Here is a 19521-nt window from a genome sequence, read left to right on the forward strand (position 1 = left end):
GAAAAAAAATTGAGGCTAAAACAAATTTTCTCCACCTTATTGAACCCAGAAAAGCATAGGAGAGAATCTTTTTGGTACGAAACTTTGTGCACGCTAGTGTTGAGCCATGGACATGAGGTGTCTCATACAAAATCGCACACAGAATACTCCCAGCACCTTAAGCAGTGTGAAATCTACTGCATGCAAAAAAAATACTCAGCTCTGCAAAAATTCTCACCAGAGAGGCCATAGTGAACCCAATGACCTCAATGTAACCATCATCATGGCGCTGAGGTTCAAAGTCTCTGTGGTCGCTGGGGGTACCCCAGGGCATTGTGCCAGCACAATACCTGCAGAAAGAGGTTTAGAAAATGAGAGCATACTAAGAATTTGCCCCACTGGGTCTTACAACAATTAAAAGAAAATAAAGCATAAGTACTGGCCAGTTCTTTATCTTCTGGGTGAATAGCCATACATCTATTCCAAAAGGTCTTAAAATCCATTCTGGGGCCTCCCAGTGACCATACATATAATTATAGGAAAGATCAGACAGGAAACCTGCCCTCCAACTTTCAGGCTGGTGGGGTAGGCAATTAGTTTGTCTATCCCAACTTCTGGTAGGTTGCTGAGTGGAGATGGGAGGCAGCAGAGAGGGGACAGTGCCTTTTTGCAGTAGTGCTCAGGACTCTTCTCTCCCCTCTCCTCCCAGTCCTTCTTCAGATCAGCTGGATTTTCACCTGCAGCCTCCTGCCAACAAAGGCTGCTTTGTGCCCCTGCTAAGAAGGCAGGAGGCTGAAGCTGAGCTTGCTTTCTGCAGACCTTAGTTTCCTCCCTCCCTTCTGCTCAGAAGGTCTGGGAGCAGAGGAGATGCAAAAGCTGAGATAGATTGGGGGAGGAGCTCAACAGTGGCCTCCTACCTAATGGCTGCTGCTGCTTCTCTCTCCTGCCTATTGTTAGGGATATATGGGAGATCTTGCAGAGCAGAGGGTGGGGAGAACTTTGGAGAGGAGACATCACAAAGAACCTTGCACAGAGGGCAACACAGGAGGGAGAGGAAGTGAGTACCTTGGAAAGGAAATCTTTGGTAAGGGGACAGGGAAGATGGGGGAATATTGGGCTTTTAAAAACACACCCCACTCTTTGTGACACCCTCTAAAATGTTAGGAAACAGTGTTTCTTCCAAACCCATTTGGAGCTCTTCTATTTGGAAGGTACTGATTTTTTTCCTCCTGCTTTGTGTTCTAATGAAGCAGAAGACAACTCTATCTGTTGACTTCCTTGTTCATGTATTAGGTGCACAACTCTGGAAATTGTATTTATTGATTAACTGTTCCTATGGAGCCAGCAGTTTGTTGTGAACTGGAGCTTACCTGGGTATATTTAAAAACACTATACATTGGAACTTCAGCTCCTGAATCTTTGGGGTCAGGTCTGTTCCATCACACTGCAAAAACCAAAGCAACAGAACAAAGAGGGGTTTGTAAATGGGGTCTCGGACAGGATAATAATTGCTGTTACCCCATTTTGTAACAACCTGCCCAAGAATGTGGATCACATTTTAGAAATACCCATCTCTCTATAGCATAGTTGCTGGGCACCATTCACTCTCTGTGAGATAGGGAAGGGTGTGTTACCCAGTGGGCAATAGTCATGTATGTAAATTTCCAAAGGCTTTCTACAAAATGTGTTTCAAATGTCACGGTCAAAACTGAAAGTAACAATCAATGGTCTGGTGTGATTAGGTTTGTGTTTTCACAGCACTCCCTCCCTCTCTCTCTCTCTCACACACACACACACACACACACTCCATCTGTCTCACTGCACAAAATGATGCCATGCTTTCCTATACTTACCACAACTTTAACATGTTTGGATAAATCTCTGGAACTTCTCTGCAGGAAGTCTGAAAAGGCTGCCTACCAGACATATGAAAAGGGAGGGAATTCAAATCAGAATTTTTTTTATTTGAATGATCTACAGCTTCTTCCTTTCACTTTCCTTCCTTTGCATCCCTCCCCAGATTCTGCCACCACATACCATCCTGCGCTAAACTCTTTTCTTTCCTGCTCCCATTGACAGAGAGTTTTAGCCCAAGTTTCTTCTGTTAGCATCCAGTCAGCAGTGCATGTTTCAAATTCTCAAGAGTCCTTTGAATCAGAGCTGGGGGGCGAGGACACAGAAGGGAAGATTGGTCCACTTGTTTTGCTGCATTAAGGTGCTGCACTAAGAAAAAGCACTCCACTTTGGAAGATTTACCATGGAACACCCTTGTGCACCCAAAACATCATGCAAATTCTTGCTCTTGTTCGTTTGTTTGTTTTTAATGCATAAGGCTTCTGGGTGTGGTGACAGTGATAGAATCTGACAGCGGAAAGACATGTATGACGGCAAGTATTATCTAGTCAATGACCTCCTTTCCTAATTACACCTTAGAATAAAGCTGAAGACCGTCCACTTCCCTCCTTGATAAGAAATGGTCATCTGATTTGCATATTCATGTATGAAAATGAGATGCTCCAAATAGCAGCTCTCTGTCCTCCTCCTCTCTCTAGCTCCAAGTCAAGGAATGCTCATCAGGGGCTGAAAGATATGGTCAGCGATTTTTCCTGTGCACTAGCAACTTCCCCAGTAACTTCCATATCCAAGTGCTGCCCACATATGAAAATAAATGTGAACACAACAGTGAAGCGCTTGCCAATCTGCAGCAGCGGATTCAGGATATTATCAGTCCTTCTTCCAAAGGCTGTAGCACTCTTCTGAACTACTAACTATTATAGGAAAATAATACTTCAATCCCTTTCAAACAGACATGGGGAGGCATTGCCAGAAGTACCTGGAAGCAAACTATGTACTTTTAAAGGTAATGGGCAAAATAAATGGTCATAACCCTCAGGAGTGAAAGGGAGAGGAAGGGGAATAAATAATATATAATTTAAATAAATAAACCAAGGCCATTCTGTAAAATCCATTCACAACTCACCCCAGCATAAAACATTTTATTTCGAAAGCGACTGTTGAATTTCTCTGGATTTGCTTCTGTAAAAGAAGAACAAGGAAGAAAACAAAGTTGTCATAAGGGAGAAAGTTAGCAGCGCACCCTTGCTGTTCTGAGAAGTTTCATTCCAAGCTTTCCTGGAGGCAAGAAGACAGATTTACAGCCTTGGCATGCTGCTAGCTTTCAACCCATGATGGGGAAAAGGCAAGGGAAGTCTTTATTTTCAGCACTATCTACATCAGCAACCCTAAAAGAGCAATTCCATGCATACTGTACATGCACCACCCATTGGTAATTAAAAGGTGAGAAATGTCAAATGAACTTTTACTTTGCAAGAATCTACCCTCTGCGCTATTCTTTGCTAGTAGATTTCTATTTAGTGTAGCCCCTTTTTGGTGTAAAGTAGAGTGGATGAGGATAAGGGCAGACAGCCCCCAAACCATGATTCTCTTGAGGGAAATTTACCACAACACCACCTTAAAGAGTTACATTGTCTGTCTCATGACCCCACCATAAACTTCCAACAGCACAATCACAACTTTTCAGTGACACCAGTACACACTGTACACTGAGTAGATCTCCGTTTGGATTATTCTAAATCTCATGAAACATTTGAAACAAAACTGAATGATTCATAGATTTTAAGGCCAGAAGGAACCACTATGATCATCTAGCCTGACCTCCTGCATATTACAGGCCATAGAATTCAACCTAGTGATTTCCATACCTAGCCCAACAATTTGTAGCTAAAGTACAGCCTAATTAGAAAGATAACCAATTTTGATTTAAAGATTCTAAGTGATGGAGAATTTATCACATACTTAGTAATCTGTTTCCAATTATTAATTACTCACAGTTAAAACTTTTTGTCTTTTTTTCCACTTTGAGCTTTCCTAACCAGCCACTGGATCTTTTATGCTTTTGTCTGATAGACTAAAGAGCCCTCTACCATCCGATATCTTATATGCTGGAAATGGCTCACCTTGATTATCATGCACATTGTAAGGAGAGTGGTCAGTTTGGATGAGCTATTGCCAGCAGGAGAGTGAGTTTGTGGGGGGGGGGGGTGAGAAAACCTGGATTTGTGCTGGAAATGGCCCACCTTGATTATCATGCACATTGTAGGGAGAGTGGTCACTTTGGATGAGCTATTACCAGCAGGAGAGTGAGTTTGTGTGTGTATGGGGGTGGGGGGGTGAGAAAACCTGGATTTGTGCTGGAAATGGCCCACCTTGATTATCATACACATTTTAAAGAGAGTGGTCACTTTGGATGGGCTATTACCAGCAGGAGAGTGAGTTTGTGTGTGGGAGGGGGGAGGGGCGGAGGGTGAGAAAACCTGGATTTGTGCTGGAAATGGCCCAACTTGATGATCACTTTAGATAAGCTATTACCAGCAGGAGAGTGGGGTGGGAGGAGGTATTGTTTCATGGTCTCTGTGTATATAATGTCTTCTGCAGTTTCCACAGTATGCATCCGATGAAGTGAGCTGTAGCTCACGAAAGCTCATGCTCAAATAAATTGGTTAGTCTCTAAGGTGCCACAAGTACTCCTTTTCTTTCTGAATAGCTATTTATAAGAGTGTGTTTAAATCACTTCCTAGCCTTCTCTGTGATAAGATAAATAGAGCGCTTTTAATCTTCCATTGCAAGGCATGTTTTCCAGCCCACAAACCATTCTCATAGCTCTTCTCCAATTCCTCTCTAATCCTTTCTAAAATGTACACACCAGAACAGGATTCCAGCAGTGGTCTCACCAATTCCATATACAGGAACTCCTCACTTAAAGTCGGCGCAGTTAACATTGTTTTGTTGTTGATCAATTAGGGAACATGCTCGTTTAAAGGGGCGCAATGCTCCCTTATAATGTCGTTTGGCAGCCACCTGCTTTGTCCACTGCTTGCAGGAAGAGCAGCCCGTTGCAGCTATCTGGTGGGGGCTTGGAACCAGGGTAGACCAGCAGCCCCCCCATCAGCTCCCCGCTCCCCTAAGTTACCTGTGCAGCAGCCGCCCAGCAGGCTATCAATTGCAGTCAGTTCAGCTGTCCCTCCCCCTACTGTCATGTGCTTTTCCTGCCCTCTGCCTTAGAGCTGCTCCCCGAGCCTCCTGTTTGCTGTGCAAGGAGAGGGAAGTGGGGGGCTAATATCAGGGTGTCCCCCTCCCCTCTGCTCCTGCACCCCGCTTACCCCATTTCCATAGAGCGGGGGGGACAGGACAGGGCTCAGGACGGAGGGAGCTTCCTGGCAGCAGCTGCCATCTCAACTTGCTGATCTACTTAAAAAGGCAATGTACTTAGAGTGGGGTCAGAGTACTTAAAGGGGCCTTGTGCATCTCTCTCTCTCACACACACGGTGTGTGTCTCTGTCTCTGTCTGCCGTGCTGTCTCCCCTCCTTCCATTCGTGCTGCCTTGTAGAGTGGGAGGCTACATTAACAACAATGAATTAACCCTTGAGGGCTCAGCTGATTGCTAGTTCGTCATTTAGCAGTAAGGCAGTCCCTGGGAAATATCCCACCCTCTGACTTCACCACCTCAACCAAGCTTCACAATCATCATCGCTGTGTACCAGTATTAAATTGTTTGTTTAAAACTTATATTGTGTGAGTGTATGTATATATATAGTTTCGTCTCTGTTGAAAAAAATTTCCCTGGAACCTAACCCCCCATTTACATTAATTCTTATGGGGAAATTGGATTCACTTAACATCGTTTCACTTAAAGTCGCATTTTTCAGGAACACAGCTACAACGTTAAGCGAGGAGTTACTGTACATAGGTAATATCACCTCCCCTACTCATGCATGATGATTCCCTGTTAATCCATCCAAGTATCATGATAGCCCTTTTGACCACATCATCACACTGGGACCTCAGATTCAGTTGGTCGCCTATAAAGACCCCCTAAGTCCTTTTATGAATCACTGCTTTCCAGAATACAGACTTCCATATAGTAGTGTGACCTACATTTTCTATCCGTAGATATACGACCTGCACTTGCCTGTATTAAAAACACATGTTTGATTGCACTCAGCCTGCCAAATGATCCTGTTTGCTTTGTTGTGGGTAAATGTCAAATGCAGGACTCTACCAAATCAATACATTCCTTGTCACATGTTCACAAATCACTTGTTTTGTTGCATCTGCAAATCGCATCTCTGTTTGCATGCACCTCAAACAAGTAACTGGTCACATAAGCACTGAAGTCACCACTGAAAAGGCAACGTTCATTAAAAGTAACATTTGAGACACTTACTACCTAGTCTACCAAAGGGAAATACTCATCTACCTTAGAGGGCAGTTACATTTCCACACTGTGAAATGCCCGAGTGGACTAGGGAAGTTCAAGTCAGTATCTTTATTTATTTTATTTACTTCATGATATTTTATATCATTAACAATAGCTCTGAATGCAGGAATGTGCATGCACGTTCAATTTATTGGACCAAATTCTGCTTTAATGAAACTAATGTAAACCCAGAGTAATTCCACTGATTTCAGTGGAGTTACTCTGGATTTACACCAATTGTAAATGAGATTAGAGTCTGACCCATCCTGATTATTTCCATAAATAACACGTGACAGAGGAAATTAAATGAAACCAAACACACACAAGACAACAATGACACCAAAATGTACGCTTTAAGCTTTTCTCCCCCTATAACACACATAACTCATTTTGTAAGTTTTTGTGTTCAACAAAGTGAGAAAATAACTGTGCCAGCTAGAATGGGAACAGCAGATGCATGTGCTTTGCAAGCTTCCCCATCCACACATACCCACACACAGATTGCTCTGTGAGTATTTTCTCTCTCATCTAAATTTTTAAAACACTGGCATGTCTGGAATAACATTCATTCTTTATGTAGCTCTACAACTTAATAATTAAGTAATGCTTCCACTAAGAAAGAGGGTAGCCATGAAACTCATCTATACTGTATATTTGCAAGCACATTAGGAATGCATAGTGCTGTCATCATTTCATTCCTGTGCCCTTCTGTGGCCCTTCATTATTATTCCTGAAGCTTACAGCAGTCTTAAACATTATAAAATATGCATTAGCTCATTCCATCAGGCATTCAGCTCTTTATTTAGCATGGCATGAGGGTGCTATCTTTTTACTTTTTTAATGGCATTGTTATAGTATAAAAATGAGAACAAGTGAGGCTTCCGTTCAAAACCCACACAGCTAAATCAACAACATGCTGACCAAGGAAAATTGAACAGCAGCTCTGGTAATATAAATATGCTTACCCAACACATGTACATAATGTTCTGCCTGTCAAGCCAAAGCTCAGCTGTTTAGGCATATTTGGAATTCTGAGTTTCCGGCAGGACACAATTTTCATCAGTATGAAGAGAAATAAAGTGATACAACAGCCCAAGCTAGAACTCCTGGGGGATTTTTGTGGATTATTATGAAGGCCTGTTTATTTCCTTACGAAAATAGTGGATCTAGGGCTCAGTATTGTCCAACTCAACCCAATAATCCTATACCATAGCCTTTCGTAATAAGTCTCTCTCTAGTTCTTCTGTACACATGACTTTACTACTGTTGCCATCCACAAGTTCACATCCCTATCACTCCCTCTCTAACGCCCCCCCCACACACACACACACACTGGGGGAAAAATTTGTACCCAATATAAATTCTCTTTTTCTCTCTGCTGTTTCCTTATTTTTGTCCACATGCCCTCATTCTGGATCAACACAAGCCTTTTATAGCATCTACAGCTCCCTTTAACATCTCCTTTAGAAGCTTCAAAACTTCAAATATCTCCCCTCTTATCCTCTTTTTCTCCCATGAATCTCAGCTCAGCTTTTCCAACCAATTTAGTCAATCTTGTTCTATCACCAAAACCTTTTCTATTTCTTCAGTATCCTTTCTTCAGTGTGATGGACAAAACTGGACACATTTGTCCAGCTGTGGCCTAATAAGTCCTTCAGAAACTAGTGCTAGAATCATTCTTCACACGTTTTTGTCTGGGACAGAAGTTTATATGTTTCAGCATTCTCTTTAGATTTTGGGAAACAAGTTGTCATAGCCAACCCTAACTGAAATTCAGAAGCCATTTGTCCATTCCTATGCTTCCCACTGTTAAGGGAATTAAGAGTTCCTCTCACCTCGGGATTCATGGAATTCCAGCGTGACATGTGCATCAAATCCAAGGCTGAAGTAATTATTGAAGACACTGAGTGGAAGCTGCAATCAAAGACCAGAAAGAAAACATAGGAAAATGTTTTGATATAGTATGCAAGAAAAGAAGACCAAACATTTCATGTCATCCCTCAAATTAACAGCTTCTTGAAAAGCTAAATAAGGAGAGAAGAGAAAGCTGTGGGAAAATTTATATGCAGAGTTGCTATGAAGGCTGGAAACAACTCGCTGAAGATAATCAAATGCAAAAATGAAAGAACACAAACACATCTGCAGTGCTTTATGGTCACATAAGTGACTCTGTAAACATGACATCATGGGGTTCCCTATTTATACTCTCTCAGCAATCTCCTACTTAACATGTCAAAACAAAGATTCTCCTAACTGCTGGCACTACAAGCTTAGCATGGCATCTGAAAATCAAGCTGTGTTCCTTCTGCTTCACACATCAGCAGCAGCAATAAAGATCCTGGATTCAGAATTCGGCTGGTAATTCTGTTGATGATGCATGAGGCAGACTAGAGCACATCTGGCCCTTTCACTGCTATATTGGCTCTATTAGGCTGACAGGAAGGAAAGCTAGAGTTCAGTAAGTAAACTTGAAATTATAACTCAGAAAAGGTAGAGGGGCTCTGTGTGCAGGAACGAGGAGTCATTTTCACAGAATCCCTTTTCTGGCTATTGCCTTACTTTAAAATAATTGCAGATTAAAATAGGAGAGAACAGAAATACAGCTCCTCCCATGACAAATATTGTCTCACCTTCCAACTCGCAGACCAAACAGGAGAAGGTCAGTGACGTAACGGGACCACACAGAGGGAAGGGGATGACAACTTCAAAAGACAGAAGCTAACAACTCATACACAACACCTTGCTTAGAGAACAGATACACAACTGGTATCCACTAGCAGCAGCCCAAAGAATATATATATGCTTTGTGGTTTTTCAATCAGTTGAGGACTGGATCATTTCGCACCACAGCTAACAAGGCAATGGGAAAAAGTAATAATCTAACAAATGAGATGCCACAGATTTTCACCCTTTGACCCAGTGAACAAGGAGTTTGTTCAAGTGCTCAGATATTGAGCATTATGAGAGACAACAAATGGGCAGCATGCTGTAACCGTGACCTACTTCTGAATGTGGTGACATCTATAAACTTGTAGTAGGGGGAGACGAGAGTGGAAAATGTTTTCCTGTGTCTTAGAAATCCCAGTTTGCATCCTCCAGGCTCTCTCTGCTGTAAAACAGGCAGCTCTAACCTTACGTGCCCCGTCCTCGATTTCTTCCTGTGGCAAATCAGGGTTTCGTTCCACCTGGAGGTTCCAGCGGTCCAGCTGGACAATAGTCCCATCTTCTACATGACAGAGGATCTTCGAGACAGGCTCATCGGTGTAACCCTGGAAGAAGAATGAGCACCACCAAAGGCTCACTAATGGACACATCACGTCACATGTTAATTACCTGACTGAGACACCAGTGACCGTGCCATGCCAGATCTGCATGAAGGAAGTTTGCATGAAATCCACACTAAGTCTACCTAACCGGTTCATAAATGTATGTAGACTGTGGATGAACGAGGAACAGGAAGTTTGGCAAGCAACTGTTGAGAACTACAATCTCTGACTGGCACAGTAAGGCCAATGGTATATGGAGGTGACCTAACAGACTTTACTAACAGTGCCACGCCCTCTTCTGCAGTCCACAGGTCCTACTGACCACAGGTGTCAAGATTCCGTACACACATGCAATAAAATCCCTGCCCCAAATTGTTCATGAGATCTTGCCTTGTTTCATCACAAACCTGAAACGCAGTATGGGTTTGTGAACCTTTGGGCAGATGCAACCTGAGTTTCACATAAACCTTTTCATAGATGTCAGAGGGGGATGTCAACCACAAACCATGCCAAAACGTGTTTGTTTCAGATGAATTGAGCTTTCACTTTTCAGGCTTGCATAAACCCCAAACCAAAGCAAAACTCAGAGGGTACAAATCCATAAGAACCAAAAACAAGCAAAAGTAGCATTCAAGAAACCACATGCAGCTGCTGAAATTCACACAGCTCATTTGCAGGATCTGGGCCAAAGCAAGCACTAGTTATCAGAGCAGCTGAGGTGCCCTGTATTTTACTTCATTGTGTGGGCATCATCCGATGAAGTGAGCTGTAGCTCACGAAAGCTTATGCTCAAATAAATTTGTTAGTCTCTAAGGTGCCACAAGTCCTCCTTTTCTTTTTGCGGATACAGACTAACACGGCTGCTACTCTGAAACCAATGAATAGCTGGTAAGTCACACATAAGAGGGTACTGGAGTCAGTGCTTACCCCTCCCCAGTTGAGGGTGCGAGCAAGGTCATTTCCAGTGCCAAGGGGAAGGACGGCAACAGGAGGCTGGGGGCTGAGCTGTAGCTCATCCAGGATGGAGAGGATCCAGCCCACCTGCAAATAGAGAACAGGAAAGGGAAAGGAATCAAATTGGGTGGATTTAAATGGTGAAAGAGAAAGAAACAGACTAATAGAGTTTATCCTCATCACACAGACAGTCAAGTGATATGAGTGGGAAATGCAGAAATGAGCACTGCTGAAAACCAACCATTTAGCCACCCTTCCTCAGCTTCCTCTTCTGCAAAATGGGGATAACAGTATTTATTAGCCTGCCTCACAGGAGTGTTACAAGGAGCAACTGGATGTCAAGTTGTATATAAATGCTGATTATTAAAAATAATGAATGGGCAATATTTATTGTTATATTGATTTAGCAACAATCACTTCCACCCTCTCCCTGGACAGGAAACAAAGCACCTAGAATTATGGACTTATATTTATACCTGACTGAACATTGCTTTGAGGTTTTTTTATTGAAATTCTTGTCATAAAACAAAAGACCTCCTTGGATTATCTTATGCAGAGTACTAAGAAACATAAAGCAAAACTAGACAGCGTTTTAAAAAGCTGAATAAAAAAAATAAGTTAAAAATTACTAAGAGCAAACCTCTGAAACTCATCCTAATTATTTTTTCACAGTAACAGCATTGAAAGTAAGGGTTAAAGGGCACTGTACCACTGGAGATGCCATTCTTTAAGTGAGGCACAAAACCAAGGTCCTGACCATTTATGGTTACCAAAGATCCCAAGGTACTTTTTGCAAGAGTGGAAATGTTAGCTTTGCTGTCCTGGCCAAATTCCTGCTTGAGCTCCAGTAGCTAAAGAATTCTTGTTTACTACTGAGGAGCGTTGCTTTGTGCTGTTAAACGGCTTTCAAGTTCTACCAATAGCTGTGGATCAGGGGTGTGTGGTACTGGAAGTGATGCTTGGAGGTACAGAATTTTTAAAGGACTTTCTGCATTTCTTTGAGCTGGAAAGGGCCATATTAGAATAATGTAGAATTTACACTTTAAAATGGTGGTATGGGAAACACAGTCACTGAGGGCCAGATTTTTTAAGGTCTTTAGGCACCTAGTGGGATTTTCAAAATGGGCTAGGAGCCTAACTCCCATACCTTTAAAAATCTGGCCCCTGGTGCTTAGAATAGGAGATGGAGTCAGGAAACCCTAAGCTGAAATCCTGGGCCCATTGAAGCCAGTTGGACCACCACTCTGCCATTGACTTGCTATCTAAAATTGAGCAGGTCACTTCATCTGTGCCTCAGTCTCCCGGTCTGCAGAGTGGAGATATTATTAAATCGCCTTTGTAAATTGCTTTGAAATGATACATAAATTGGTTCTATTTGAGTGGCAAGCCTTATTATTTAGTTTGACCCAGTCTCTAAATATCCAACAGCAATCTTGGGGTTAGGCGTGGCAAGGCCTACCATCTTCTGTGAACTGTGTGATGGTGAAAGGAGCAGAGACTGACAGCTCTGGAGCCTACAGCCTTCCTGAATCCCCCAGGAAAGGGAGAGCAAGCAGTGAAACTGGAAAAGCTACCGCCTTCTGTTTCATGTCAGCAAGGCAAAGTGATATCTGGTCTCACTGAATATTCACTGAGTCCATCTGCGCAAGATTTTTCATTGGCTTTTGGGACAATGAGATATTAATTTGTTTCAAATTTAACAGCCACAAAGATAAGAGTCTAGAGTTGTTCACAGTAATGCAAAGGTACTGCCCCCTATTGCTCATACTGTGAAAACAAGAGTTGGTAAGAGCCAATCGAGCTGCACTAATTTTTATATTAAAATTCTGTGGGCCTAGATTATCTCACATTATAGTTTCAGCTCCCTTGGATGGCAGACTGCATACATTTGACAAATAAATTGGAAAAGTACCTATTTTCACTGCGTCCCCCGCTAAAACGGTATCCTATAGGTTCTGGAGGAAACAATCCCTAGTGAATCACAAAAGATATCCCTTTGCTGGACCCTAGCAGGTTCGCTCTTACTTTCTCTCCAACTGTGAAGGCACCCTTCCATTAATATTAATATGCACTAAGGCTGGGATTTTTACATGGGCCTAGGGAGATTAGACACCCAGTTCCCCCTGAAACTCAATGGGAGTTGGGGGCCTCATTCTTTAAGGCTCCTTTCATATCCCCGCCTATGTTCATTATAAACCGTTCCAACAGATTCGACCCCCAGTGATATAATTTCTCAGCTTGGGTGGCAGAGTTCTGTCATCAGGGTAGCCCCTACACTTTATATACCACCCTTGTGGAAATGCTATCTCAGAAGGGACAGTGCGATGTCATACACATTGGAGTATGACAAAATCACAGGCAATATTGAGAGAAGCTGATTATGAAGAAGAAAGATTCTATATTGGCTCACAAATAGGCTACATCTACACTAGGAAGTAGGGGTGTGATTCTCCTCCTCACATACATATGCTCCCCCAAGCACTCAGTGAGCTGGCAGTGTAGCCGCAGTAGCCCGGGGAGCAGCAGCAGAGACATGATTGAGCCGTGCCAGACACATATCCACCGATTTCAGGGGGGGTTGTACGTGGCATGGCTTGGCCACATCTCCACTGCAGCTACCTGTCCTACTCATACTTATGCAAACTCAATGAGAGCGAGCAGGAGTATGCGTGTATGAGCAGAAGAATCACAATCATATATATAATACTCAGCACCTACATACCTTAGATATTTATATGGTCCTGTCAGTGTAGAATCTGAGCACCCCACAATCTCGAATTTAGAGATCCTCATCACACCCCTGTACTATCCCCATATTACAGATGGGGAATTGAGGCACAGAGGGACTAAATGACTTGCCCAATGTCACACAGAAAGTCTGTGGCAGAGCAGGCAATTGAACCCAGGTCTCCCAAGTCCCAGGGTAGCACCCTAACCACTGAACCATCCTTCCTTTCATGCACAGATATCAAAATACTTTACAAAGGAATTGGGAGAGGAACATACAACTTGCCTGTAGTCACAAAGGGAGACAATGGCAGACATCAAATAGAAACTGGATCTCCTGACTCCGAGTCACGTACCGTGGGCATAGTTGGGCAGGACAGAGGACATTGCCCCCGCCCAAACTGCAAGCCTTGGACAGGCATGGAGTTTGCCCCCCACCACCACATATGGCCCTGCTGGTCTGACTGGAACTGCCCCCCGCCCTAAATACAGAAGTCAAACTATGCCTACGTCACATACCCTTCCCAGTGGATCATCAGTTTTTGTATATCAGCAACAGTCAGAATGGTGATACAGCAGAAGAAAAGACCAGCAAAAATGAATATTGTTCAGTTGTAAAAGCTGCTTAAGGGTGAAGGAAGCTTTTTTAGGCATAGTTTAACAAGCATATTTTATGCATAACAAGTATGTAATCCACAAATATTATAACAGATAGCACCTTACCACCAGATATTCTTAATCGGGGTGCAAGGGAAACGTTGCAATATATTTTATCATGTTGAAAAGTCTCTTAATTATTAATGTTCCCTTCAAGCAGATACTGGTCTGAGGTCTCCCTTGCAGGGGCTTTTTTGTCCAACTCTGTCCTTTCTGAGTTACTGGAGACAATCATCGAGTTTGACATGAAACGCACAGAATACCTACCGTTCCATCCCCACCGCAGGCCAGGATTCGCAGGTTTGGCACTTTTCTGTACAGTTCGAGTCTGGCAGGGGAAATGAAGGGGGAAGGGGAGAGTCGTAAGGAAGAACATAGGATGGAAGTGAGCAATTAGAAATACAGTGACTGCAATAAGGGATGCTTCACTCATAGACAATAAACAAAACAATGGAGGCAGTTGTACATACCAATGAAAAAAATATTACAGAGTGCCAATTTTATCACTAAGTACAGTTACTTCAAGGTGTAGAGTTCAGTATCAGAGATAGGCAGTGGGATGGAAAGAAAATCTGCCCTTACAACAAAAATGCTGCATGTTTGGAACAACTACCAGCCACTGCTCAAGAAAAGTTTACACCTGGAACAGCAAGGATGCTGTAGATCAGGCTGTGGCTTTCAACCTTTTTTCATTTGCAAACCCCTAAAAAATTTCTAATGGAGGTGCAGACCCCATTGGAAATCTTAGACAAAATCTGTGGACTCCAAGGGCTCTGCAGACCACGGGTTGAAAACCGCTGCTGTAGATTAAGAATGAAGTGCCCCAGCAACGTGGTGTGGCCGAAGCTTGAACTGTGTCTGCCTCAAATAGTTTTGGTTCAACCAGTGCTGATAGTAACTCACTTTCACCAAAAAATTCACTCCAGTATCTGACACTAGTAATGCAGATCTCAGTCCACTGTAGAAAGAGACTGCAGGAGATTGTTAGTTATCCTGGAGCACCCTCTACTGGTACTGAAAAAGGCTACAGGGCACAGGTGTTCTCATATGAAAGCTTTTCCATAAGTTAGAACTTCACCTCTTAAGAGCTTCATGCTTCATAATTCATTTTTCATAGATTTCATGTTTGTTCCATGTGCTTTGAAACGAAACAGCTTACTTTCCTTAAAGCAGTAATGTCTTTTGACTAGTATGACCATAGTAAATAGTATACTACCAAGGGTTAAGCGATATATTAGGCCTCCTTTCCCAACTGATCGCTCAATTACTCAATTCAGCAGTAATTCTCCATACAGAGTCGTGGAACTTGGTTTTGTGGAACAAAATTAAATCCAATTGCTGCAGATATGACTATGAAAAACGAAAAGCCTATCGGGAAGCAAGCATGGGCTGTTTCTTCCATGGCTCACCAGGCCTTATTCAATTGGATTAATTTTGGTTATTTAAATCTGCAGTCAAGCTGAAAGGAGAATTTCTCGCTCCAGCTCAGAAGCTGGAAAACTTCTGATTTTCTCCTTGTATAAAGCAAACAAACCTGAAATTGAAAATCAGACTGTAGGTTGAAAACGCAAACACTCACTTTCAGGCCTACTGAGAGTCCCGGCGAAAGTAGGGGTAGGGCTAAAGTAGGAATATAGCCCTTGCATTTGGGGCATTTCTCCTGCCAGCTCCCCTAACTCCCACTATGTTTCCTCTAGACGGCTAATCTCCCTCTTACTTCTGAAACAGATGATTATATTGTGGAGGCACACACGGATCAATTGGGTGTTTTTCTGCTGTGTATACACAACCGCCTTCCTACTAAGCATATTGGTGGGTTCCAGTCCAATTATTAAGCTGGCAGGGAGAGCAGTCTGCTAGAAGTTTGAAGGTGTGCAGCAAATTTCATATCACCAGCAGGACTGGAGGGAGCTGAGGAAATGGAGAACAGTTACAGGTTTGGTGGGAACAAGGTAGAACAGAGGGAAAACGTAAAACTGGAGAAACAAAATCCAAATTTCCTCCCAATGTTGTACAACCTCCTCTACCTCTGAGTGAAACTTGACAACTATGAATTTAGCAGGGATTCAGCCATCACCATGGTGTTGTCTAAACTACAGAAATTTACCTTAATAAGTATTTGCTCCTCAAACAATTGTAACACACCTTGCATACATACACAAAAGTGCTCCAAAGAGAGTTGCCACCCACCTGGGTTTTATCCGGAGAGTCCAGTCTTTGGTTTTCTGTGTCTGGTTGCCATTTAGGGTTGCCATGTGCCTGGTTTTTAACCAGAAAGTAGCACCCGCACCAAAAGTCTGGTTACCGCAGGGCTAGGGGAGGTGCCACATCACTAACCTATGGCAGCCCCTGCTCATCTAGAGCCATATCCTACTTGCAGGCAGGCCCCTTGAGACAATCCAGCGAGTGATGGGGAAAGAGGAGAGGAGCTAGCAATGGGGATGGGGCTTTGGGAGCAAGAGGCGGAGCCTCAGGGGTTCAGTTACAAGCAATTAGAAAGGTGGCAACCCTAGCTCCAAAGAGTTTTTAGTGGGGCTAAATACCATGTAGATTATGCTTCATCAGGGAATAAAGACTGAGCTGAATTATTTTAGTACTAATTGTTTTAGGGACAATGTAGATATAGACAAGCTGAAACTAGTCCTCACATTACCATCCCACAGTGCACTGATGGCCTTTCAAAGTCTCCCAGAATGCAGTGTTGTTGGGAGCTGTGCCAGCAACTCTGGGATAGGTAATCAGAGAGCTGAACTGGTTTAGGACAGTGCTAGTGTGGGTGTGGAGCTACCCTGCAAGGTTTCAAAGCACAATTTAGCAGGGCTAGTGAGGATGCACTAAGCCATTTGTGCTTAAACCTGTGTGATACAAGTCCCATTAGTTCCGTTACCGGTGTTTCATTTCTGTAGTGCGGATAAGGCCAACAACAGTTCATCGTATTTCTTCACCACTGGATATTCAATCTGAGATACCAATAATTTAGTCAAAAAGGAACGGTGATAAAGAATAGCTGTGATGAAATGATACGGGGATGGCAGATGACCATGGTGAAATGCAATCCTGATGAAAGACCACACAACTGAATAATGTGGCTCCAGGTACGAGGGACCCTGGAGTATAAATTGAGGAGCTGATTCTCATTTACACTCAAGCCCTTTTACTGTGCTCTGACCAACTCAACTTACACCCACTTTAAGGCCTCATTACACTGCCAGAGTGGTAGGAAGGAGTCCTGGTGTACATGAGAATGAGGCCCTGAAGTTTTGGATGTACGGACAATAAAAACTGGGAATTGTATCTGGTTTATGTTCTGCATGATCTTCAGAAAGGAACAATTTACAAATAATTAAATAAATTAAATGCCTCTTTGTTGGGTAACAGACAGAGACGCGATCATTTCCAGCCTCCCTCATCAATGAAAGGAAGAACTGAAATCCCTTGTCAGCCAGCCCCTACAAAAGGGAAGACCTGCTTAGCTGCCTGGGGGAACACTATGAGGTAAGCTTTGCCAGCACTGTGCCTGTGGCCCAGGGAACTAAATTACTACGTGGGCAGAGATGGTTACATACAGTTGCCACACCTGGAGAGTCACATCTGGTCCCCTGTAATGGATAACTGTTAGAAAAAGGTCAGCCAGCATGTGGCTGATGACTTGGGTACCCAGCAGAGATTTAGGCATGGTGCTTTGTTCAATTAGGCTGCCCCATGACTACAGGAGTCTGACCACCCATCCTATGTACTAAGGAAGGTCCTTGATTGGGTGCTGAATGCATATAATAAGAAAATGATAAAAACCTTTTGATCAGATAAAAAATGTTTTAGAGCAGCAATCATATAACATATCAAACAGTGTGATATGAAGTATGATTTTGTATCATGACTAAAATATGATATCCCTTAATGGAAACTTTTGTCCTGTATTTTTCATATATACTTGTCCTGTATTGCCTTGAAAAATAGCAGGTCACCCCATTCTTCAGCTACTCCCTTACCATAGGAAGTGCCATCTCTAACTATATCATTTCCAGACTTAGTGTTTTATTTCATTATTTGGCAGGGCTCTTTCAGAAAATACAAATCACCTTACAACAGGGACACCCACAATTTGCCCAATTGAGGTGGCCACTTGCCAGGACACAAAAGTTCACACCTAAATAGCATGCAATAGAACAGATTACACCCTCCCACCTTTATTAGGGTGGTACAGTTCATGGAGGTTACAGGTTTCAGCATACAGTGCTCCCTCTTGATTAAAGTGAACTCCACTCCACTACATGGAGGTTACTCAGCACCAAGATGAAGCATTGCAAGCTGGGCCCTGGAGTCTCCACACATCTATATAAAAGAGGCAATGGCAAAAAAATCCAACCCTAAATTAACACAAAGTTAAGGACGCTTGGTGGTATATTGTCCCATTTCAGAATACTGAGTTGAGCAAAAACTTAAACTTCTGAAAACCAGGAAATGCACAATTAAGGTGCAACCTTAACTCTGCCCTCTTTCAGCCATGCCCCAAGATGCCCTGTTAATACACAAACCTTTACTCTGCCACCACACAGTTAATGAAATATACAAGCTCATCCCCTCCCAACTACTGTAGTTCTCCCTCCCACTTCACTAGCAGTAAATGCAGCTCCCTGAAGTGTTCATTCTCTGCTATTCAAAATTTCTATTACTCCCCCCCCCCCATAACTCAACTGAGGTGCCTGGAGTGAAGGAAAACTATGTTACAGTGGAATGGTGTTCCTGGCTGTGTTTCAGAATGGTTGGAGGGTGAAGTTTGTGGCAGGGCCAGTGATAGAAATCACAGGCAAGGTTTCTGTTCCAAATGACTGACAGTTTTATGTTTGAGAGAAAGATCCTCTGACCCTGTCCAACAGATGTACCCCATCTCCTAGAAACAATGAAGTGCCAGAGCTTGTAATGTTTCTATGCCATATAATGCACATTTTGCAGTAGGCCATGAACCCTTCAATTTCCCAATTAATATTCTTCTAACCTTATTAATAGATTTTGAATTGCCACTGTAGCAATTAGACACTGAGCCAAATCAGAGAAAACTATCACAGCTCCTGGACTGATGAAGTCCAAATCTGCTCTTATATATTGTATGTGGTGCACACCAGGAATAATGCTCAGATCATTTCAGCCCAGAGTGAATCACCGTACTCTATGATTGATCAAACCTCTAAACTCACCAGTTAGACATTGCAGAGTGGATAAAATACAGGCCCCCAAAACTACACCAATGGAGGCTACCTCTCTCCACCCAAATTAGCCTGTAGTTAGCAATCCCCATGTCACTCATGGTGTACTCCTTGCTCTCCTGAAAACTTTGGGAACCTCATGATCCAAGAATCACCCAGAATCCACATTAGCAACCCTGGCAGTGCACATCTTTCTCTCCCCTCAGCACTCAAGGTACCTGCATTGTCACGCGTATGAAAATCGATAGAGGTCTATAAAATCTTGACTGGTGTGGAGTAAATGAATAAGGAAATGTTATTTGCTCCTTCACTTAACACAAGAACTAGGGATCACGCAATTACATTAATAAGCAGCAGGTTTAAAACAAACAAAAGGAAATATTTCTTCACACAACACACAGTCAATCTGTGGAACTCATTGCCAGGAGTTGTTGTGAAGACAAAAACTATATGAGG

General features: G+C 42.9%; 1 protein-coding gene across 6 annotated transcripts in view; it reads right to left on the reverse strand.

Annotated features, from left to right (window-relative positions):
• The window catches only part of DGKI (diacylglycerol kinase iota), a 281008-nt gene that overhangs the window by 108341 nt on the left and 153146 nt on the right, over positions 1-19521 (reverse strand). For all 6 annotated transcript variants that reach the window (XM_073322101.1, XM_073322083.1, XM_073322075.1 and 3 more), the window contains 8 exons: positions 14129-14189; positions 10451-10564; positions 9389-9526; positions 8093-8171; positions 2960-3015; positions 1833-1895; positions 1350-1423; positions 218-329 (listed from right to left, as the gene is read on the reverse strand). In XM_073322101.1, coding sequence (XP_073178202.1) covers positions 218-329; positions 1350-1423; positions 1833-1895; positions 2960-3015; positions 8093-8171; positions 9389-9526; positions 10451-10564; positions 14129-14189 — 697 coding nt within the window. The remainder of the gene's footprint in view (positions 1-217; positions 330-1349; positions 1424-1832; positions 1896-2959; positions 3016-8092; positions 8172-9388; positions 9527-10450; positions 10565-14128; positions 14190-19521) is intronic.

This window comes from Lepidochelys kempii, chromosome 1 (assembly GCF_965140265.1).
Source record: "Lepidochelys kempii isolate rLepKem1 chromosome 1, rLepKem1.hap2, whole genome shotgun sequence".
NCBI classification, from domain to species: Eukaryota; Metazoa; Chordata; order Testudines; family Cheloniidae; genus Lepidochelys; species Lepidochelys kempii.